The sequence below is a fragment of the Triturus cristatus genome, chromosome 9 (genome assembly GCF_964204655.1).
Source record: "Triturus cristatus chromosome 9, aTriCri1.1, whole genome shotgun sequence".
Lineage (NCBI taxonomy): Eukaryota > Metazoa > Chordata > Amphibia > Caudata > Salamandridae > Triturus > Triturus cristatus.
The window spans coordinates 1,032,867,396-1,032,892,456 of NC_140592.1; the positions used below are offsets into that span (position 1 = coordinate 1,032,867,396).

A 25,061-nucleotide genomic window follows, 5' to 3' on the forward strand; every position below is an offset into this window, starting at 1 on the left:
GCTGTGGCACACTCTTAGACATGGGCATTCCCCTTCATCCTCAATTTGTTGGTCCGGCTTCACTAGGGCAATATTGCTCAGGTGAGATGGGGGTCACAAGGCCAGCTGACAGAGCGGATATTGGTATATAGGGGAGTCCGTCAGGGTTGTATCATGGCTCCCACCCTGTTCTCCTTATATATGAACGGGGTGGTTAGCTTCCTGCAAGAAGTCCCAGCGAATGCACCAACCCTGGCGGGCGACAAGGTACCGACCCTCTTGTTTGCGGACGATACCCTGCTGGAGTCTAAAACCCCGGCAGGACTGCAAAAACTACTCAATAGATTTCAACTCTTTTGTGACTCCCGGGGATTTGTCATCAACGCTACTAAAACTAAGCTTATGACATTCAACCCCCACATATCATTTAGAAGCAATATTATGCCGGTTGGAGCCCCCCTGGAAAGAGTCGGCTCCTTTGATTATCTTGGTGTCCGACTCTCTGACAAAATTTCACAGAGGCCCCACCTAGCAAAGATGCTTATGGGGCACAAAAGTGTGGCTGGAGCACTAGGAACAGAAAGTAATTCCTCACATAGTAGACCAGTCGCACCTGCCCTCATAGTCAATGACGCCAAAGCAGCTAGCACAGCTTTCTACGGAGCCGAGCTATGGGGGTTCGACAATGTTGATGATATCGGCAGATCTGAACATAAGTTCTTCAGAGACCTGGTAATGTTGCCTTGCAACACACCTCTTATACCACTAATGCTCGACATGGGCAGGCGGTCGATTGGAAACATAGCAAAATTGTGCCCACTGCTTTTTTGGGCTCGCATCAGGCGGAACCCCAAACTCTCCAAGTATACTGAAGCCCTTACCGAGGTCATACAAATAGACAGACGTTGCCCGTAGAATCGGATGGATCTCTAATATTAGGAAAGCACCCTCAGCCCTGGGTTTTCAAAGACATTGGGATAGGCAGGAACCACCAAGCAAAGAGGAGCTCAAACGGTCATACTGGGAATGGGTGGATAGTCAGGAAACCTGAAGACCTAATGTCGGCAGAATTTTATCTACATAAGCAGACCATATGCCTTAGAGCCTTATTTAGACATAATCCAAGTCCCGAGGGACAGGACATTGTGCATCATTTTAGGTTTGGCATGCTCCCTGTTTGCACGATAACTGTAAAGTGGCATCCACCCAATCAGACATCAGGGGATTGTCCTTGCTGCAGAGTCCCAATGGAAAGCGTTGCACACGTTATGTTTGCTTGTCCGACTTATAACGCTCCAAGATCCAAATGGTTAAAACCAATTTGCCGACAACTGGGCACACAGGATCATCTGGTTGCACTGCGCATTCTTAGGTCTGATTCCAGGCCTTTTTTTTTTGTGGGTGGTGTGGCCAAGTGTCTCTCCCATGCATGGCTAATTAGACAGAAAACCTTGTCAGGAGTAGCCCTACACTCGACTGCCTAAAGATGTGTTGAATTTGTGGCAGCGCCTGATGACAGTTTAGCCTTCCATTGAAAGTACACCTTATGCATTCGCACTTTTATCGGACTCCCCATGTTGTCACACTAAGAGGGCTTTAGTCACTTTTTCCAGGCGTGCATTGGGGGCGTAATATTGCACCTGTCATGAGGCCTAAAACATGAAGCATTGTTATGCTGCTATTTTATTGTAACCATTTTCAGTACAAACTTTTTAATGTTTTTATCAATTAATTATATAACCGTTTTTATCACGTAGCTTTCGACAATTATATTGTCTATTAAGAGACCAACGTGTACTTTTATGGATCGCTCGCATTTATCACTTTGATTATGCTGTTATATCTTATGTCATCTTGTATTTTACTTTATTTTTTTCTTAATCAATGTTTTTATAGCTTTTATGACACTAGTTGTCGAAATAAAGCATATATACGATAAGGCCTGGCATAATGTAACTGGTGCTCACAGAAAGAGATCCAATATCTTCAATTCGAATTTGCCCCATATAATCCTGCATCAAAAATTTGCTTGGTAAAGAAGGAGGAAGGAGAAAAAGGAAGGAGAAAGGAGAAAAAGGAAGGAGAAAGGAGAAAAAGGAAGAAAAAGGGAGGAAGACAAGAATGAAAAGAAGAAGAAAAAGAAGGAGGAAAAGAAAAAAGGAAAAGAAAAAGAAGATTGCGCTGAAAGGTGGAGTACGGTTAAGAGAAGGGGGGAGGGGGGGGGAAGAGAAGCATTGAAAATTAAATTATAAACCAGCAAGAAAAATTGGTTTAAAGAGAAGGGGGGGGGGGGGGTGGAGGTGGCGCGCTGAAAAGTAAGTAAGAGTATTTGCAGGAGCCTGTAGCCACTAGAAGGACACTGGCCACCGGAATGAACACTTGGTCCAAGCTACACAGACAAACACTCAACTTGAAGCCCAAAAGGAAGCAGGAACCCAAAAGAAACCGCTGATCAATAGGAAGGCTGGAATGTAAGAGTGACGTTGGAGCCAACGAATGGTAAGTAAAGGAAAGTAATGGGTAGGCCCTAAGCCCCCTTTAAGTTTTTTTTTTTTATTTACAATAAATTTCGCAAACACAGCTCTGTGCAGACGAAACCTAAAAAGTGATTTAGGACCTATCTAAATTGAGCCTTAATGCTCTGTGTTTATTGGGGATTAGGAAGCATAATTCATTAACATTACACATAGCTATGCGGCACTTTGAATTAGTGTTATCAAATGCGGCATTTCTATTGCTTCCTTCTAATAGCACCGGAATGTAATCCAATAGAAAATGCAAATGGTTTATTGCGGCAGTACTCAAAGTACGGCCAGCGGGCCACTTGCGGCCCGCCAGGCCTTTCCATGCGGCCCCCGTGGAAACCAGCAGGAACAGGATCGGCAACATTTCTGCCTGTTGTAATTCCCCGGGGACCGCATTCGCCAGGAAAACCATGAACAGGGCATCCGATTACAACCAGTGTCTCGCATGCTCACCCGCAGCCCCCACCCTCACCTGCCTCTGTCGTCACTTGCTCACCCTGCCATTGAGTGTATTGGCTGTGCTGCCTGTACGTGCTGCTCACTGACAGTGTGGCCTCTTTAATCTTTCAATTGGTGCCGGTAAAACAGAGCTGTCTCTGTAGTTCAACTGATGTTTTATAGGCCACTGATTAGGGTTTCAGCCGAGCCCAGACTTTCCTTCCTCATGGTGTCAGAGCAGGCACGTAGTGTAAACAGAATAAATAAAATAAGGATCCAGCAATGTAATGTCGTCACGTGAATCCATGGGCTGCGCCTAGCCTTTGGTTTTACGGCATGACTTCACTTCAGGTACATGGGATGCTACAGACTCTCGGTTCACAACAGTGGTGCTACGGAAAGTTTACAGGTGGAATTGTGGGAGATACAGTTTATACACAAAGTTATTTACCTCGAAAGCAGCCAGCAGGATAATTATATGTAAATTCCAGCTTCCCCACTTTATTAAATAGTGAGGGGTACGACAACAATGGAATCAACAGCTACGAGCTAGCAGCAGAGAGAAGGGAAGCAGTGAAGGTGTAGAGCAGAACTGCAGGAAGGACAGAGGGACCGGCTTATCAGTAGAGTAAATCTTCAGTAGAGTGAAGGTGTACAGGCACAATGAGTGGGTAGGCGCTCAGTGACGCAGTTGGGCACAACGAGAGGGTAGGTGCAGAGTGGTGCGTTAACGTCCAATGAGAGGTTAGGCCTAGGATGAGGTGTTAGGGCTCAATGAGAGGGTAGGCAGTTTGATAGGGTATGAGGAGAGTGAGAGAAATGCTGAATAAAATAGACAAGTGTGGCACCAAAAAGGTGTGACCAGATAGGGGTAGAGTGTGATGGAGGGGAGCAGGACCAGCATTAACAAGTTAAGGTGTGGAGAGAGGGAATGCAGGTTAAGACGGGCCAAAGTAGGTGCAAAATGACAGGCTATCAGCATAGTGAAATGGAAGGGCCAGGAAATGAGTATAAGCAGAGTGAAGAGGAGTGGAAAAATTAGGTTTGAAGGTCAGACAAAGGAAGCAATGAGGTACTGGGAGCAGATTGAGATTATAGTAATAAAAAGTGGGGGTAGGGACAGAGTTAGAGGCATTTAGGAGATAAGGAAAGAACCAAGGGTCGGGGAAGAGGTATAATGAGTGGTGTACATTGAGGGTAAAACAATAGGAGAAGAGTAAAGTTGTGACAGAGTGCCAGGCTTGGAACAGGTCAGGAAAAAAGTGAATTATTAAGGCCAAAGTGGTGGGTAGAGGTAGGATGAGGGGGTAAAATGAGGACTATGGCAAGAATGAAACAGTCATCTGGTAGGGTCCGAGTTAGAGCGCAGGGTCAGAGTGAATGCATAGGATCACAGAGGACCCTAGGGGCAGTCATTGAGTGTAGCGCTCAGGAGCTGACCCTAGGCGCAGAGTCATTGAGTGTAGGGCTCAGGAGCGGACCCTAGGTGCAGAGTCATTGAGTGTAGGGCTCAAGGAAGATTAGTAGTAGATGTGCTGCCTGACATGCATTATTATGACATCAAATGCACCTACATGAGATGATAGTTATTTTAGAGATGACACTACAATGCCTCTGCTGCATTGTTGGGCAAGCTCATTTACTACGAGAAGGCAGCGTGAGAAGGCAGCAGGTCTCTTACCCATAATGCCGGTCATTGTGCCATTGTAAATGTGCATTACAGCCAGAGTACATGAATGCATGTATTGTATGGGCCCATACATGCACATTTATGCATGTACTGCCTAGGTCCATTAAGAATATGGCAGCCTGCTGTCACTGATGCTTCTATTGCCTGGGGTTACATGCATGTGGTAAGTTTCATGAGCTTAGGGGTGCACAGCGGGTGGACAGAGGACAGGAAACCCACCTCTGTCAATGCACTTTGCATGTACACTTCTGAGTTTTGCTAGATTAACTTGGTACTGTAAACTCTTAACAGGGCAATTAAGGGTTGTTCAGAGCGACTTTAAACCCCTTTGTTGCGCTGGCAATTCCCCTACGGCACGGGGGGTGGGTGGGGGGGGGGGGGCCGCGGTGCTCGTCATGAGTCACAGTGGAGCTGTGCTCATGACGAGCTGGGCTCGTCATAAGCATGGAAGGAGTTAAGAGGCATAGGGGTATGAGTTGTGTCTTATGAGAGACAAAGGCTGTGTCCAAGTGTCTGCACAACTGAGGGCCTAAGAACAGGGAACTGGGTGCTTTCCAAAACAAGGCAAAGATGGAAAACCATGGTCAGAAACACACAGATCCCAGTAAAAAAAAAAAAAAAAAATACAGTATTTAATCGGGGTACATATACCACATTTCGAAATAGAGCATTGTCTAGTAACGATTTGAAAAGGGGGTGATTTTTTTTATTCCAGTAGTCCTGCCCCCACTGACCCCTCCCTTCTCACCGACCCCATCGTGCAGGCCCATCTGTGTAGCCCTCTGCCACATGCCAGACTTAAATTTTGGCCCCGAGAAAAAGTTTGTGAGTTTACCGTAATCATTGTGAATGGCATCCTCAATAAAGAACACTTTTGATATGATGTACCCTGCTGGTGCGAGTCCAACTACCCAAGTCTGCACAAGAGTTGGCAAATATGTGGGCTAGATCTCCATAGCTCATGTATTATGCAAGATGGTGTGGTCACTTTCCAAGAAGCAACATCCATTATAGCAGCCCATTGAAAGTGATGGTTTCAATGTTCTCCACAATGCGCCAAGTTCATCAATATCCACTACTTGTCTAAAGAGTGTGAACGGTCAAAGCGCATAATCGCTTATCCATCAGGTGTTCAACCAGAGATTCAATAATGCAAGCTTTTGCAATACTTATCTTGAGATCAGTCACCTTCAGGAAATCTGCAGCATCCAGGCGTGTTGTAGTAGATATGTTTGAGACTAGTCTGGCCAACTGCTCTTTTTGTATGCTTCAGATTTTGCAGTATTTCTTCCATAACTTTCTACAGCTGTTTATACTGACATATTATGCTGCAGAATAGGCAAACAGCTGCTCTAGATTCTACTTTCGTCCCTGTTGCACTGTCACATGTGCTCTTTCTATAGGGCTGTTGATCTAAAGTAACATCTAGATTCACAGTGCTCTGGCGTGACCTGATGTTCAGCACTAGTACAGCATACCTAAACATATATGCATGGTCCAGTTGAGCAGGTTTATAGTTCAACTCGTTCAGGTTGAGAAATTGTTTTCCCAAGGTGTAAAACTTTAGAGACTGTGCACTCTCCCCCTCTTCCAGCAGAAATGCACAGCTGTACCCTCCTTTTAAAAAAAGTGCATCGCAGGTAATGACCTCATCCAAGTTGGGGCTTTGAGCCTATAATTACGATTAGCATCAAGAGAGTGCTCATATTCCTCTTGCAGAACAAACTCCTCTTCAATCGTATGGTGGCAACTATCATTCACTGGTATAGGTCTACATAACAGTCAAACTCATCCTCTGGTTGAGGGACTTGGATTAAATCTAGTTTGGACTCCTCTCGGTCTCTTTTTAGACAACCTAAAAAGTGCCTAAATCCTCTGTGAAAGTCGGCCTGCTCTACTAAGCCAGTACTTTTTGGAGACATGGGTATTTTAGATGGGTTCACAATGGACACAGCGCCACTTTTAGTAAATAACAGCTACTCTCCCACCCCGTCTTTGACAATAGGATCAATGTGGTAAATATATTAATGGGGGCGGAAGTGGAGGGGCTATGGGGAAGTGCAAAATAGAATTATGTTCTGCTGTGAGACACATACCTGCGAGAAACAGACCCTCCAGATGTTGGTCAAGTAGGAAGTGATGTGCCTCTAGCAAGCTATCATCGGTAAGCCTTGTCAAAAATCAACTCTATGATAGCAACTGTTAGCAGCAAGCTATTCATTAGAGCCGTGGGGCTATCTAGAAAGCAACACACAGGTCTCCCAGAGAAAAAAACAAAAAACAACAATAAGTACAAAATAGGGTCTACGGCTGATCCTCGCCCAAGGTAAAAAAAAATTTGAGCGTCATCTAAAAGACCAGAATAAAGCTGCTGCTAGAAGACCAACAAATCCAACCAAGAACACTACGTCTTCCCTGGAAAACAAAATCAAGTCCAACCAAAATTTGGAGGTAACTCTCCAAAGTTTGCCTGCTCAAAAATATGGAACCATCTTCCCATATGTCTGAGGATCGTGTCTGACTGGGCTATCTTAAAGAAGAGACTCAAACAGAATCTGCTACAACCAGTGATATACTTGGGCCGCCGCCATTCACCACTTCATCAGCATGCGCGGGTCGACTTAATCCTGTCCCCATGTGTGTTGCACCTCACTTGTGCATTATATCGATAACGATGTTGGAGTAAATATTGTCTTCATGGCAGGTTGCTTTCGTCTTTTGGCATGTAATGTTTCCTGTATGTAACTGTGCTTTTTATTGGGTTTCTACTATCGATGGGCACTACAAAGAATACACAAGCAAACAATGCACCTGATAACGCCATAGACGGGAACAGAGCTGGTAATAGGTGTGTGTGGAGCAATACCCATAAATAACTTTAAGGTGTCTAGCCGATATCTGGTTTGACCAATGCTAGTGTAGTGTCCTACTTCAGACATCCGACAAACAACGAGCACCGGTCCACAGCCTTGGACTACCGCAAACTGGTTTGTATTGGCCTCTTCAACACATGCAGGGAGAAAGGTCCAACTTTAAACAAACAAACAAAAACCTGCTCTGAATTTAATTGTTTTATGAGTGATGTTATTGCTCACTCGATGCGTCACAGACCGTGATAAAAAGCATGAAAGAACAACACTCCCTGCACTGAGAGAAAGAAATTCAAGAAGGCAAACAAACACAGAGAAATGGAACGAAATGTCTGCATTTATCTCGGCTTTCTCCAGGCAAATGTGTTTATTGTAGCGTTTTACTAGATTTCGGCCTGATTCTAAGTGCGGCATAGCTTGGCCTAACTGAACCACTGGCAGGAAGTTCACGTGTGGCCTCCCCACATAAATGGTCTTGTATAGGCAGGTTTTGTTTTTAACTTATCAGTAGTTACAACTGGTCCTCAGTATTCGAATGTGCGCAAAGTGTAATTGGATATACAAGAGCAACATTGAAAAATGCATTAAAGGGAGCATCATGGAGCCAACGTTATTCACAGAGTAATAATGGACTGCTGCTTCCTTATGAGAATACTGCAGTCAGCTTTACCACTTCCAAATCGGAATACAAACAGAGAATTCTGTTTATAGGATAGAGATAAATATGCCCAAGAAGATTTTTAAAAAGTCAAATTGTTTGAATTATAAACTTCCGTGTACGATTAGAGCATATTTTACACTATGTTGCTAATGCAAGAAAATCTAAGGAGTACATATTTAAAAAAAAGCCGTCGCAAAGTGTACATTTACAGACATACTTCCTCGTCAACCATGTATACTTCAGGGGACTATCTGCTTAGCATATGCTCCCATGGAGTAAACACGATGTAGGAAATGTTCACAAGCACCCCCTCGGGTCGTGCAATGGCCCCATCGGTTTAAAGCAAGTCTTGCTAGCTATTGAGATTAAGCCCAGTTAATGCACCTCAACAGATATCCACATGCAAACAAACTGACGAGGCTTGCACAACCTTTCAGGGTTGAAGGAGGCCCATGGCGAATGAAGCTAAACCCTGTTAATAGCAATTCAAACATCCATTATTTGCAAAACACGTTTTTACAACAAGAGGGCAATAACTTGGTCAAATGTTTTCTTAAATGTGCTATCCGATGAAGATTTAAGTGGAGGTATGTTTCTAAATGCATGCCTCCGCTTGATTCTTTTGCCCGCTCCTCATAACTACCCACCCACCCCCTTTGCAGGTCTCGGCTATGGAAAGCTTTAGCTGTGTGTTGACAAGCTGTTAACATGGTTTCCAATACACTACATATACTTAAAAGTGGGCTTTGGATCAGCCCCGTGAGCTTGAGTTGAATTTTTGCTACCAATCTCACATCCCTGCATCTGATTTGATGTCTTTTCTTCTTATTCTTGTGTTAATCCTGTCAGGTCTCACCGTGCTCTGAGCGAATGATGCATCTTTCTGCTGCTGACATCAGACCTTGTTTTGCAGTACCCGACAGGGACTATTTTCTCTCCCTATACTCTTTCTCACACATCCACCTGTTTTTTTCTGGGCCCCTACCACCGACCTATTATTTAAAAAACGTTTTTCTACTTACTTTTTATTGCTCACTGAACTCTCAGCCATCTATCTTAAAATGTTTTACCCACGCCAGTGAGCACCTACACATGGTTTTATTTTAACAAATGTCATTCAAGGATGTATGCTGCAGAAACCCAAAAGCGCAAAGAGTGAATAATGAAAGGGTTTGAAATACTCAATCAAACCAGAAAGAACCTGTATCACTGAGTTTTGGAAGAAGTGACAGACAAAGAAGAGAACATTCCTGAGTAAAACAGATGAAAAACAGCCTCATCCAAGGGCATACATGAGAGCCTGAAGGCAGCAAAATGTCTGAAACATTTCACCATAACGGACAGACTGTATCAAACAATGAGGAAATTAGGGGAAAAATAAAATTACTATAATCTGAAAAGCAGTAATATTTTATATAGTCCTTGTCTTAACTTTGGATGTACACGCTTGATCCATGAGATCAATGAAATGCACTGTGTTGTAAACAAGCATTGTAAATGCACATACTTTATCTTTTTATATTGCTAAAACTAGTTTGATGTGCGTGTCTGGAAAGGTGAACCTCTCGACTCCATAAACGTACTGGTTCGAATGATGTTGTGACCTTCACAGCACGGTTGCTGTGCTGTAGGAGATTTGCAGTTTATACAGTTGAAAGGCTGCATCTATGCAGCCAAACTGTTGCACAATTGTGTTGTTCCAGAGCCATTGTGTGAAGATTGCAAGTTGTGTTTTTGAAAATGTGAGGTGATCAATCATGTGCGTTAGATGTGACTTTGAAGAGCTGCTGTGGTTTTTCACGTGAAATGTTGCAGATGTGCACTTCACTTCCGTGCAAATGAAGTTATGGCAGATGTTGCAGTGCTGCAAGTTTGCAGTTGTAATTCTGTAGTTTTAGTTTAAGCTATAGTGGTTTTGCTGCGGTAAATAAAGGCTAAAAATAGCAAGTGGGGAGAGGATGTGGCCCTATGGCTAGAGCGGTCGACCTGGAAGCTGGGAAACCAGGTTCGAATCTTGGCAGGTACGCTCAACATCCTGTGATTCTGGGCAAATCACGTAATCTCCCCATGCACAACAAAAATGAATGTGTCCGTCTGTAACGCAACTGGTGCTCATGTAAAGCACTAATACCTTCGGGTCAAGTTCACGCTATATAAAAATCCGGGGAGAAAAAGCGCTCTGAATCAAAGAACGATCTCCCCTCCCCTGCATGTTTTAGCGCCACAGGAGATGCCCAGAGTCATATAGTAAGCACATAGCACCGATACTCAGCTCCTTTGACAATGGCCATGAACAGGCTGATGTCTTGCTCGGATTCCATATATACACTAATACAGTATAATTGGGCATGAATAGTGCCAAGTCCACGTTGTATTGTAATTGCATTTATATAGCGCTTACTACCCCTGACGAGGCTGAGACAAACTGAATAAAAGTGGTAGGTCCCAGGCACATAGACTGTAACACTTAGAGTGCATCCTTTGAGCATCAAGCTGTTCACCTAGCACACGCCACAGCGTATCAATGTTTATCATTTATGTGTAACAGCTAAGAGCCCGTCCAAGCACTCTGGCCCCTATAGCTTGCAAGGGGGCCTACCTGAAATGCTGGCACAAAATAAAAGGAGCAGATTCGGGCTCATTAAACGAATTTTTATGGAATGAACTCAATCGGAAAAAGGATTGTGCAGCTTTGACTTACTTAGAAGACTCCATGGACAGCTTGGCTTTAGAAGCCCACTGGGACACGATTGGGGCCCACAAAACCTTTAAGGAGCTGGTCAACAAAACAGTAAAAATACCGTCCAATCTCGAGGATAAAGCCTCCCTCGCAGAAAGAGCACACGGATAGTTCATTATCCAGAGCTACAACAGCTGCTCCCCACAATTCTACCCGGGGACCGAATTCACAAGGACCAAAAAATAAAAATTTCTGCACTTCAGGATGGGTATTCTACCAACACTGCCACATCTACCGCCATGGAAAAGGCCACAATCTATAACTTTGTGCAGACTGTGTGCCGAGGTAAAGGAAGGTATTCTACACATTCTTTGCACATAGAAATGTTTAGATAGGGAAAGAAGATCCACACTAAAACCTGCCTTCAAAAGACTACGTATAAGAACATGCAGACAGGCAGTTAAGGCTTGCTTTGACGGAGAGGACATCCGGCTGGCCTGCTGTCTAGTTCGCTAGAGTGTACATCTATGTTCAAGGGAAGAATAATGCTACCAGATCCTATGTCCACAGAACTGCTATAAGACCCCTGATCTGATAGGCCTGGAGAGAAGAAAACGAATAGATGACCTCAGTTTCTTATGTGTATGTGATAATAATGTAACATTATCTGTTTTAACAAGTTATATATATTCTTTCTTTTATCTTCAAGGATTGCATAAAAATAAAAAATAAAACGTTTTTTTATTAACAAAGCATATAATAAACTTACTTACTTACTATAGCATTCAATATTCTGGGTCTAGCACTGTTAAAGCAGGGATTGGAGAAGGGATAGTGCCACACACTGTAAAATCATAAAGTAGTTTCAAAACTTTTGCAGTTAATAACTGTTCAGTAAAGGGTGGAAATCTGATGCGCCAGTCATGCGGTTTGCCAATCATCAGAAAAAGAGTATTCAGAACGTGTCGGGATGAAAGTACCAGAATGCAGTTCGTTCAGCCAATTACTGATCAATAGCAGCTAGGAAAGAAGGAGTGCACCCCTAATGCTCAAGGAAACGGTTGTACACAAAAATGCGTGTTTGGCCAGCATCCCCATTAACTCACTGGCACATGTCTTTGGGCTTGGTACATCTGGTGGCCTGCCCAAGCACTGTATTACTTTTAGTGTTCAATATTTTTAGCCTAATGCTAATTAAGTTGGGTGCGCAGGTTCACGTAGTGCTTGTGGAATCCTCAGCAGTTTGCATATGTTTTAGATCCGTTTTGTTCAGAAAGTACAGCATGCAAGGGAAAGTTTGCAGCTATACCAAATAAATATATTTCTTATGGCCTGGTGTTCCAGGCTTACCCCAATTTAATGAAGTCAGCTTGAAATGCTTGCAGCCTTGTGTTCCAGGCTTTCCCCAGTTTCATGAAGTCAGCTTGAAGTGCAGGCGTGGGTCAGCCAGTGCCACAAGGAGGAGCTTTGCATAGAAATCTGTAAGGGCACTGTGTTTATGCCCCCCCCCCCCGCCCACCGTTGGAATGCCACCTTCAGGCTACTAACTGGATGTCCATTAATCTTTCTAGTTCAAGCTGCGGTCAACAGAGAGCAATCAGTCGTTATCGAACGGGCAGCAATCAGCATTGCTTGCGAAAGGTCTTCGTGTCTCTTAACCTCCGCGGTGAGAGAGTTCTATTTATACAACACAAAAGGTTAAATTTCAAGTGGCTGACTTAGCTGGTATGGTAGTTCAGTGGGTAAAATCTCCTTTTGAAGCACTGATCACCAACCAACTGGAATATGGAAACGCCCTCTATGCCGGAATCAAGGCCCGAACACCCGCATCAACTTCAACACTGCGAAAAGACACCTCGGCTCCGCCAACCTGATGCTCACTCACATTCCCTGCACGTGAAGAGTCAGAGCCGCAGGTCACAACTTTTCTAACCTCGCTCCTAAAGCCTGTTAGAAACTCCAGTTACATATTAGATCTTCCAACGACCTGCTATAATTTCTCAAGAGACGGAAAGCCTGGCTTTTCCAGTGGCCCCTGCTAGAACAGCTCACCCCTTTTTCTCACATACCCCTCCTTGTTCCTTCACAATAAAAATTGGGACATTTACAGTATGTCATAGAATCCCACACTGATCAAATCAAACTATTAATGAATGATAGAAATACATTCATTCATTCGTGCTGTCTGTTATTTTTAAAAAATTGGATAGTAGGGTGTATAATCATTAGGAATAGAGAATCACTAATAGGGCACATGGTGACTTTGGAGTCGATTTTCTTTCTTTATTCAGCGCACGAGTGACAACATTTCGAGGGTGAACCTAAGAATCTTAAAGTGTGTTGCACTTGCGACTGGCTTGTATACCTATGGTTACAATGTCCAGTAGGATAGTGTTTTTTAGGTCTTGCCTGAGCCAGCGTATGCGCTGCACTGGGGAGACTTTTAGTAAGTGGGCTTCAAAAAGCTCACTGCACGCTTTTTGTGTGGCCTAAAGAGTGCGGTTACGCGCACGTTTACACGCACAGGCGCCATCTGGCTTTCCTCTCTCGTCATGGCTCATTAAGTGCATCGTTCGCGGGCACCCTAACAGCGGGCACACATCGCACACCACTCGCCAGATGTGTCTCCTTGTTTTACATGTGAATAACAGGCAATGGCGGCTGCACGACTATTTGCCCTTCTCAGTTTCAATTAGTGGCAGCCCTGCGAGGCAGGGACTGCCACCGATGCTTCCTACTCTCCCCAGGGACTGCAGAGGCGGCGGCTGTAGTGTGCACTTCTCTGCCTCTAGGATGCCGAAGTTCACAAACTCCAGATGCCTGCTGGGGGTGGAGGAGGATCTGGGGGCTTTGCTCATTCCCGGCGGTTCATTGTGGTAGTTTCTAATAGGACACCGTGCCTCGCGTAAGCTTCATAAAAATATAATCTGGTCTCCTACATTTGCTGTGATTGTGACGTATGGCATGATACAGCCCTCTGTCACGTTCAACATTCTGCACTATTGAGACAGCACTTATAATAGCACCATTTAGGCGTTTCTGGTCATACTATACATCGCATCATTTTACCTTTCATTAAAACCATGCCTACCGTCTCCCCGTTCTTCAACAATACAAACAATCTCTCCCACCGCACACACTCCTCCAAATACTGCAGAGCATAGCCCCCACCCTGCACTCAGCCCCATCTCGATGTCAGAACCTCCCATTCAAATCCTCCCCACTTTGCACCCCAGGTCACTAGGTCTCGCCCTTCGTGGCAAAAGCGAGACATATAGACATCTGGACATGTTTAGGCACCCTCGCTCATCCTACGCCTAGTTTTTTTTCCTGTCGTTCTGGGTTGCTAGGGTGAATGGAACATTGCACAGATGAATGAAGTAGATTTGCAAATGCTTTTTCTTATTAGCTACTTTTTCTTGCCTTGTTTAACTTTCCCACCTCTCGCTCACAACCTCTAACACCGGTTTGCACTCTCTACCACCATTTCCGCTATTGTACTTCCTGCTCTCCACATTAGCCTCAATCCTTTGTGCAATCTGACATTCTGACAGCTTGTCCAGGAGGGATGTGGTGCTGGGGTCCAGTTGGTTGTCGAGGTGGAAGTTGAGGTCTCCCAGTAGGGTGTAGTTGGTGGACGCAATGGCATGCTGGGAGATGATGTTTGTGATGGAGTTGGCGAAAAGTCTGCGTGGTCCAAGGGGTCGGTAGATGAGGGTGAAGGTAGGGCTGGCCAGTATCTTGAAGTGAAGTTGTTCCGCAGCCAGAACCCTGCACAGATGGATCTCCGACAGCACCAACACCATAGACCCCCTCAAGAAAAAAAAACAACAGCCACACCAAGAAAGCTAGATGGTTCATCACCGAGAGTCCAGATGCACCTGCCACTGCCTCGAAAAGGTCTGGAGGAACACCAAATCCACAGAAGCCCACAAAAACTTCAGAGCCGCCACCAACTCATCAGAAAAACGAGTAAAAAAGCGATTGAAGACAGAATCTCCACTCATGCACACAACGGCAAAGGAGATGAGCCTGGAAATGACACTTGAAAAGAGAAGCACTCTAAACCAATTCTACAGCATGTAAACTATAGGAAAATGTATTACCACTCTTTTGATGTACTCCCAGGCTGTGTTAAACCAACAGAAGCAATACACAACACTTGAAAAAGTTATTTGAAAGCAGCAGTGAAGGCTGGAGTATAGGAGCATTGTTGAGGCAACCATGGGATATTTTAAAACGCTCAGAAAAAAAAAATAGGAGTTCAGAATCTAAAAATTATGACTATAACATAATTGCCATAGCTACCACAGAACTAGATAATTTCACTGTATGCTGGCCCAATTCTAAACAATCCATTCCTTTAAAAGTCTTGCAGATGCGCATACTAAATTCGGAAGATATGGAACAATTCTCACATTTTTCCTGCAATACCTCAGGCACAGTTACCACTTCACTATATGCGCCTCCTCTTCACTCACAACCAAAACCCTATCAAAGATGAGCCCCAAAGAGATCGCCCAAGAGCCAAATGTACATTGGCGCGCTTAGCAGCCTCCTTATGGACAGGACGTGCTATGTAAGTTCTACAATTCAATGTTGCCAACCTTTTTAGAAGGCATGGTTTTTTCCATCCAGCAAACCTTTACATAATGTATTGATTACACAGCAGTCTCTCAGTTCACCCTAGAGTAGATAAAGGAATAATTATGTATTTATAAACAAATCATTGGCAACGCATGCACCGCTTATCGTGCCAATAAAGATATACAGGGTTGTATTGTAATGGCGGGGAAAGCAGTAAATAAAGACAAACAAAGAATAGCAAATCTGGCGCAAAAGCGTGTTGTTTATAGGCAGGGGTCCTGCCGAGTACATAGCATTGTGATGGGGGCATCGTACTCACCCAGTGCGCACCCCAAGGCACCACCGACCATGCCACCTCCAGAGATCACCACATCATACAGAGGAGGAGAGGTCGCGGAACAGTTGCCTCTGCGGGGAGTACCGGGGGCGAGCAGCCGGCTCATAAGACGCATTCCCGGCGGGAGAGGCATTTCCCGGCGGGGAGTTCAGCAGCCTGGAGAAATAAGGCTTCAATGGAGAAGAAAGCAGAGGTCCAGAGGACTCGAAAAAGTCTGTCTATGTTTAAAGTGCCACAAGCCAAACAATGCCCCAAGGCTTTCCAGGGGTCACGCTTGCTCACTCCAACTCCTCAGCGACACGCCCACTTCCTGCTGAACTACCAATTAGAGCTCACCATTCCTAGAGGGCGGTGCTAATGATTTCACACTTTCTCTGAAATACGCGGATTGGTGAAGGAAAAAGACTCTAAATTATTGGATAAGAGGTTATCTAATATAACCAATTACAGGTTAGCATCGGGTTGGAGTGCAGTTTCCATGAGAACGCGTCTGCCTTAACCACGTGGTCTTCCTTTCTAACAAATCACATTAGATAAAATAGGAAGGAAGGTAGGGCAAGTGGAGCGCAGCTACGTGACTGGATATCATAGTTTTCCGCTGTCCAATGTTGGCGATGATGGAGCGAAAGGGGTTGGGCCTGAGAACTGCGGCCAGAGATGACCGTGTCCCGAATGCCTGAGGACGCCGAGAACAGAGGGAGCCGGGGGGAGCAATACCAGGTGAAGTCAAAGCCAGGGGTGGGAGAATCATCAGGCAATGGTGTAGTCATCGGTTTAAAAATCTGACCAGGTAGAGGGGATGCTAACATGGGGAAGGATATGAAACAGGGCGGTACATATAACATCTAATTATTTATAGACATATTTATTTATGCAGTTTTATATAGAGCGAACTCGAACGAAGGGATTGGCGCGTTTTACCAGTAACGTTACACATGGTCGCATTCGTTTTGTTTTAGGCACGGGAGATTAAGTGATCTGCCCAAAACAGAATGTCGAATGCTGAGCCGACGCGAACACTGGTCCTCCAATTCCAAAATGCGCAGCTCTGGCCGTAACACCACATCCTCTCCCATAGGTGGTACTATTAAATTTAGACAGGAGACTGCACATTTTGTACGCTAAAAAGTGTGGTATTTTATGTTATTCGCTCTTAAAGCCCCACCAAATAAATTGCAATTAAAAAGGGTAATTTAGTTTACCGTGAGTTTGTCTCTAAATTGCCCTCTTATTTTTTTCTAAATGTTCAGATATATGCAGTGAATGAAATAGATACAAAAAGAACAATGAATAGACAGAATGCAGAACAATGTCATACATTCACCCCAGTACAGAGATCTGGGCCCAAATCCATAGTTTTTTGGCTCACCATGCCACTCCAGTTTGGACCCAGCTATATGCAAATCAGTCTTGACCTTGTGCCCAATGGGAACAGTCCAGTCCGAACTGCCAGGCAAGGTCCTCCGTGGACTGGAAACAAGCATCCTAGGACCAGTTACGGGCTTTCAGTCATCAGCCAGGATAGCTTGACTCCAGTGGCATGAAGAGCACGGGACCCAAGTCTGGGCATACCCGTCCCACTTGGGGTGACAAATGCAAAAAGAACAATTAATGGACAGAATGCAGAACAATGTCATACATTCACCCCAGTACAGAGATCTGGGTCTAAATCTATAGTTTTTTTGCTCACCATGCCAGTCCAGGTTGTCAGGCTTCATTCGGGAAGAAGGCAGGGGCATAACACAGGCCCCCGCATCCCCCCCAGTGTGGGGGGGGGGGGTCCTCAAGCTCCAGGGGGCCCCCTCAGCACTGCACTTCGGCCGGGGAGCTCCTGATAGAGTTCGGAGGGGGGCCCTCCACGTACCTTGCAGGGGGGCCCCCTCAGTTATCGTTACGCCACTGGAAGAAGGAAGGTGAACTTGAGGGTTATGGGGCAAGCAGAGGGGCTTCTGGGCATCAACTTTGGGGGTTGAGGTCATTTGCCTATGGTGTCTCGCGGTCTGTCCTTCTGTGGCACTAAACTGGGCCAGGTACTATCCACTCAGCACTTGACCCTCAGTAGTCGCGTTTGCAAGCTTTCACAGACGTCTCAGGATGGTAGTGTGGGAGTGCTGGAGCTCCGCACTCAACAAACGCTCATTGGTATAATAAATGACTGTCCAACCTAGTGGTTGACAGTCAAGAAGAAAAGTACTTTATTGTACTCTAGAATGGAGCCAGAGCCAGCATTTCCTCTCATCCTCCTTGGTGTAGGGTGATCAACCGTCCGTAAATTTCACAGACCGTCCGTAATTTGGACCTTACGTCTGTTGTCCTTGAGGATCCCTTTTACGGGCGTCTTTCGTCCGTAATTTTGTGCCTTCAGGGAGCAGAGCTGTTCCTCTGTGAGAGGCCTTGTCTCCCTGATGGAGCAACATTGCACTCATCCTCGGAGCACAAGAGCAGCACCACCCCGCCCATTGTCATTCTGTATGCAGGCTGATTGTCACTTGCAGAATGACAATGGGCCAGTTTGGGGTGTTGCAGCATGAGGTGGGCCTGCTTATGCCATGGTCTAGGGCAGGACATTGTTAGAGTTAGATGGAAGAAATGTACAAAGTTTAAAAAGAAGAGGTTATAGTTCTTACATAGTCTCATCTTTCAGAGCTGAAGCATTTTTATTATATAAAAAGAAGCCATAGTTGCTGCTTTTTAATTTATTTTATGCAACTAAGATCCATTGACAAAGCCAATACTCAGGGCTTGTTGTAGGTCTAATGTTACTGGATGTAATGATAGAAACGGCGAAATAGCAGTCGGGCAGCATATTATGCTCAGCACATATTTTTAGCTTGGGTGTTTTAAGCCACGCCCTTAATTACATCAGACACGCCCCTTGGAGACCCCCCCCCCCCCAGTTTTTTCATCCCACTTAAAGCCCTGGAAACAACACCATGTCACAGTAGCCTCACGTCCTGGCACTGTGCATCATGCATGACTCATGACTTCCAAGTTTTCAGATTGCCTATGTTGCATGGGCATAGTGAATCCTTTCCCACCCCATGACTTGCTTTAGGAGCTACAAGGAGGGTGAAGTTCTTTATGGGCCTCTTCTATCTGCAACTCAGTAGACGAAGGCTCAGCTCATAATTCATGTGAAAAGGTGGGTTAGTGAATCAGTGAAGGAATGGGTAAATGGCTGAATGGATTAGTGAAAGGATGAATGGGTGAGTGAAAGGGTGAATGGATGGATAATGAGAGAAAAGATGGTTGGATGTGTGAGTGGAAGGATGGATGAGGGTAAACAGATGGATCCGTAAAAGGATGAATTGATGAGTGAAAGGGTGGATGATGGGTGAGTGGATGGATGAGAGAGGTGATGGATGGATTGATGAATTTGTAAGTGAAAGGGTGAATGAATGGATGATTGAAAGAGTGGATGTAAGGATGGACGAGTGAGTGAAAGGGAGGGTAGATGGACACAAAGATGGATAGATGAGTGAAAGGATGAATGGATGAGTGAAAGAATGGATGAGTAATAGGGTCAATGGATGAATTCATGAGTGGCTAGTAAATGGATGAGTGGGTGGATGGGTGATAAAAGGATGGGTGGCTAAGTTAAAGGGGAATGGAGAGAGTAAGGGAGGCTGGATGGATGAGTGAAAGCATGGATGAATGACTGGCAGAATGGATGGGAGCATGGATATGTGAAAAGAAGAATATAAAGATAGATGAGTGAAAAATTGCATACATAAGGGAGGGTGGAGAGCTGTAAGAAAGGATGGATGGATGAGTGAAAGGTTGAATGGGTGGACGGATGAGTGACTGGGTGGATGGATGAGTAAGTGAAAGGATGGGTAGAAGGGTAAATGGTTGGAAAGGATGAGTGAATGGATGATTGGTGGAAGAGTGGATGGATGAGTGATTGAAAGGGAGGGTAGAAGGGCAAAAGGATGGATAGATGAGTTAAGGGTGGATGGAGGAGAGGAAGGAAGGATGAGTGAAAGGATGGATTGGGTGAAAGGGTAAATGGTTGGATGGATGAGTGAATGGATGGAAGGGTGGAAGAGTGGATTTGGGTAAAAGGGTGGATGGATGATGGATGGATGAGTGAAAGGGTGGATGGAGGGATGGATGAGTGAAATAATGGATGGAAGGATAGATGATGGATAGGTTTGCAAATGAGTGAAAAAGTTTGCATATGGATGGGTACACAGATGGAAGGGCTGAATGAATGGTGAAAGACTGATTGATGGATGAAAGAATTAATAGATGACAGGATGCAAATTTGAAAGGGTGGATATCAGGTGTTTGAAGAATGAATGGCTAGATCCTTGGACAAGAGAGCTCTTCTGGGGATGGGTTGATGACTTACTTTGCTCTCTTGGAGCTTTAGTTCAAAGTGGGAGGTATTTCAATTTTTTGGCTACTCCCTTGCCTATGTGTTACTATTCTGTATTTGCTGTGTGCTTATGTGTGGGATCTCAGACCCCCCAGGATATAGCGGCATGGATTAGCAAATTTAGCGGCACAAATATGGAAATTTAGCGGCATTTTTGCGGCACTTTATTTTACTCATAATCATTCATTTTCAGCCTTAAATCAATGGAAACTCTTTTAGCAGAGTATTCCACTTTGAATAGGCAACCTGGAATATGGAAGAGAGAAAGCAGCCCACAGGTGAAGGCTGTTATCCTTTGGAAATGCAATTCTCCATTTGCTTTAGTATAGGTTGGTAGCAGTTATCACACCTTTTGACACATCGCGAGACAGGTGTTTGGCACATCCTTAACCCTTTTCTCGCCTGAAAGTCTGAGGGCGGCTGGACACCGCTTTCGTGGACAGGCCATGGCCCATTGAGCAGGTCTGAGAAGGCCCACTGTGAGAAAAATAACTGACTTTATTAGTATGCAAACCTTTTGAAATCCTACCATTGACCATTTATTTAAGCTCGAAATGATTCTGGTTTCTTCTTCCCACATCCTAAAGCTAACTTCCGGATTTGCAGAAGGGAAGAATATTTGTAAAAAATACTCTCACGTTTGCCTCAATTTGTAACCAGCTAATATACAGAATTTAGCACACAATCCCTGGTAACCCCTAGTTTTACTGCAGAATAATTAAAGACACGTTATCTCTGCCCAGGATCGATATTTTTAATAAGCAGAGGTGAGTGAGCCAATAAATTAACCACAAGCCGAGCTAAGGGTCAGTCCTGGCTCAAAGAGTCCATGCACGAGCCAAGCCTTGAAAATGTTTGGCATGTAAAAATATATTCTCAATCAATCAAATATAGTTCGTTTTGGGACAAAACCTATAAAACCATATCAGTAAAATAAAAAAAAATAAAACACACATGCTAGACCTAAATAAATGGCCCTTAAAAGTCAACCTCTAAATTAATGTTATATAAATAAATTAAGATTATAATTTTAACATCATGTCAAGGAAACGGGAAATGAGTAGGTACGGGGGCACTCCTAATATTTTACATGGGATTAATCAGGGTCTCCGCGATAGGTCAGAGGCGCTGGCGATAGCCCACAGGTCTGCACCACACAGAGTTGCTCTTTGCCCTTGTGCTTTACAGGCCTTTTGGATCAGGTCCTTTATTTATATTGGATCAGGATCCTGCAGAGTAGAAAGCGCTCCCGGTTTGCTGGGCCATCAGGTGTCTTGAGTAGATCAGATGCTGCCTCCACCTCACAGAAGTGTATGGACAGCAGGTGACCTGATTGAAGGGAGAAGAGTTTAATGGGGGGTTGTTTTCGATACCCCCGTGGGCAGGCGCGCAACACCCATTGGACGCAACGGGCTTCAGCCCCCCCCCCCTCCCCCCCCCCCCACCCCCCGTCGTGTGTGGCAGCCCGGACAGCTTCCCGGACACACACACAGCCGCACCCGAGCACTTCACAGGTCTTTAAAAGACCATTTGCATGTTAATGAGGCCTCGCTGTTGTTTCACCCCTTCTAAGAGCCCCTGCAGCTCCACTCTGCCTATTGCTTAAAGATTCAGCCCCCCCGCCGAATTATTTTCTTAGCCCTCCCCCAAAAAATGTGGCTCTAGTTGCGCCTCTGCCTGTGGGGGCAGAACATCATCAACTACGGGCTTAGGTCCAGGGGTTGTACATTGCCGACTTCGCAGGCACTTTTGTAAAAATTGCGGCATTTTTACAAAAGTGCCGATTTCCCGGGCACTTTTGTAAAAATCGCGGCATTTTTACAAAAGTGCTGATTTCGCGGCAAACCGCGAAATCCTGGAGGGTCTGTCTATACATCATGCATATGACATTTTGAGTGACGCCCAACTGCTACATGAATGTTACACTAGTAATTGTAAATGTTTGCATGTTTTGTTTTAGGTGTAAGGTTTTAGGGGGAGCCTCATAGTGCCATGAGTTGTGCTTGAGATGTATATTGTGTTTGTAGCAATAGGCAAGGCGTAAAAAATAAACCATGTGATAGTGTATTGGCAGTGCCTTCTTTAAGAAAGCTGCAGGGAAAAGCACCTTTATGACATCTGTCGGCTAGTGCAACTCTCTGCGAAGCCCCCATAAGCAAAGCCAGATTCCATATTTTAAGTTCCACTTGCTGAAACACCCATTATGCGTTCCCTATAGTGGGTTCATCACAGCAATCTTCCCTTTAGTTCACCTATGCGTGCCGCTTTGCATCTCACGATTTGAGATGCTAGTAACAAAGTCTATCCAAGCAGATCTTCCTGACCACTTCTCCCACTAAACATGCCTGCTTAGGACCATGAGTTGTAAACAAAATATCAGACTGGACAACCCAGGACTGATGTGGCAATACACAGACTGGGCTCAAGCAGAAGGTAAGGCTTCACACACAGACCTCGCACTTCAGGCACAACTGCTCAGTTCAAATCGCAGCTTTATGATTTGGGCTCAGCGGCTCAGGTCATGCTTCAGCTTCGCGATTCCTGATGTGATTCCTGATTGGACTTGATGGGGAGAGTCCAAGTACCTCTGAAATTGGGGCTCATAGATCATTCTTCATAGTCTTCTACGAACCTACAACACTGGGGTCACTCAGCACTTTGCTCCTCCTGGAAAGTCATTCTTTCTGTGAGTTGGAAGGCTTATTCCCTGTCTCAGCAGGAAGACTGGCTACTAAGTACTTTGGTTACATAGCAGTCCTTTGAATGCTCTGCAGATTATTTCCTTCCTTGGTCATACTTGGAGCTGGAACCACAAGTGCACCTGTGGGTCATACTTTTATACAATGAAGGCAGGCAGGAAATGTGGATTCACTGTCTGCACTCTCAGAGGTTGTTTCTCTTTCAAGTGTCCTCTCCAGGTTCCTCTGTAAACACAGCCTTTGTGTAAAGTCATGCTCCTCACAGCAGGGTTGACTCCAGCTTGAAACACTCCAAATAGAGGCGTGGGTGGTTTTCTACGCTATATTGTCATCAATAACATTGGAAGAGTGATTAGGGAAAAACCAAAGGCCCTCCTCATCTAAGGGGGAAACCTTCACCTTGAGCTACAGAAACTGCAGTCCCACTCTTCACCCTCCCCATCTACTAAATAGCAGGGCTACAGGAAGGAGACGCAGCTCCTTGCTCAGCAAAAGGCTAATTGAATTTCTAAAACAGCCTGTGTCTCCTCTTTCCAAACTTGCAGCAAGTCAGGCTTGGGGTAGCCTGAATGGTTCCCACAGGACTCCATTACTCTGGCTAACTAATATACACCATGCATGGACCTCACAGGCCACAAAATCACACAACATACACTTGGAATGTTGCGTTAGTATCTAGGTAAGCTCATAGAAGAGGAACTTTACACAAATGGGCCAGTACACCTCCACTCCAGTGACACAGATAAAGTCTGGCAAAAAAAACCAGTATGCTGCCACCATCTCTCCATGTGCTAAACCCATGACAGAATGATAGAGATAGTAGTCTAATGTCTAGTACAATGATGCACCGCTACAGTTCACAGGATAGGCCCAGGACTTTACTCATGTCAAGGGGCATGCCTAGGCCTCTGTGTACACACTAGAATTAGTGTGAGACTAGGGCAGAAAAATAAAAAAGTAAAATATCAGATACATGCAGTCATGCACTTGGGGCAGAGAACATGACTATGCACCATGCAGGGGACATTACCGTCCCAACACAAGTTCTCACCACCAGTGTAGCTGGTTCCTACTGAGAAGTACAGCTAGTCTCTGGTTATAAATTATTACATTTCTGCAGAGAAGTGGCAGTACTCTGCCTTTCAAATAAAACAAGCATTTGCAATAAGTCTCGCCTATTCAAGAGCTGCGGGCTTAGTCAATATCTATTATCCATGTTGTACAGCAGTGTGGCTGCTATGCAGCATGGCTGAAAGTTAAAAATAAAAAAATACGCGCCCAGCACTATCCATGTGCGGCAGTGATCCTTTTTCTTAATATGGGATTATTCTCTGCCTTCAAACAAGTGACTGACTCCAGTCAAAGCCAGTGGGCCTTGGTCAGGTGAACTGGGAATCAGGCATATCTGAAAAAGAAATAATACTTACTTTTAAACTGTAATTGTGACGCAGGTGCTGCTCGATTGAAGCACTCTGTACACCTATAGTAATATGTTCTCTTTCATGCAGGTTTTCCCCCCAAGAGCCACCTCGGATTCTGAGGCAGAAGATGAATTCCTTGCTGCTGGGTCTCCCCCAGGGAGACTGGGGAACCTTCTCGACTTCCTGCAACCCAAAGAGAATGATGATGCCAGCTGCAAAAACTTTTATCACCAGTTGCAGGCCCTTAAGATCAAAAACAGCCAGTCCCTTCTGGAACTCGGCACACTTTACCAGACCCAGATAGAAGAGGTGGCAGAGGCTGCAGAAAAGGACCAAGACCTTGAAAGATTCTTCAGGGAGAACCAGAGCCGACTTAATGGATCCCAGGAGGCTACAAGGTAACAAACATCAAGCAATAGACCATGTGTAAGAATCAGGGTCCCTGCCGGAGATGGAACAGTGTGGTCAATTGATCCCATCTTAGTTAAGGGACACTACAAGTAAGGATTGTATGTAGCATTAAATGGGTCTTTGTGGTCAATTTACCAATCCAGTCACTCCTTAAAACACAATCTGCATTTTCTCTGGCTCTTTTTGCACAGTTGAGGTCGAGGCTGACGCCTAAATAGCTTGACCACTTGTACTGTCACCACTGAAGGTAGCATAGGTGGTCCTGTTGTGCATGGATCCAGTGTAGGATAAGGAGCTATCAAATGGTGGGCTATCTGTACACTCTCAGACCATGCTAACCTTTCTTTACCTGATTTGCATATTGAACCAGTCGCTTCTCTGT

General features: G+C 44.9%; 2 protein-coding genes across 2 annotated transcripts in view; one reads left to right on the forward strand and one right to left on the reverse strand.

The window, feature by feature from the left end:
* COQ6 (coenzyme Q6, monooxygenase) overlaps positions 1–16,110 on the reverse strand; it is a 121,801-nt gene extending 105,691 nt beyond the window's left edge. Inside the window, exon 1 of the mRNA XM_085626782.1 lies at positions 15,750–16,110. Within this exon, the coding sequence (XP_085482908.1) occupies positions 15,750–15,900 (151 nt within the window). The 5' untranslated portion in view covers positions 15,901–16,110. The remainder of the gene's footprint in view (positions 1–15,749) is intronic.
* A 247-nt stretch (positions 16,111–16,357) lies between these two features.
* The window catches only part of FAM161B (FAM161 centrosomal protein B), a 120,448-nt gene continuing 111,744 nt past the window's right edge, over positions 16,358–25,061 (forward strand). The window contains exons 1-2 of the mRNA XM_085626783.1: positions 16,358–16,487; positions 24,356–24,666. Of these exons, the coding sequence (XP_085482909.1) occupies positions 16,425–16,487; positions 24,356–24,666 (374 nt within the window). The 5' untranslated portion in view covers positions 16,358–16,424. The remainder of the gene's footprint in view (positions 16,488–24,355; positions 24,667–25,061) is intronic.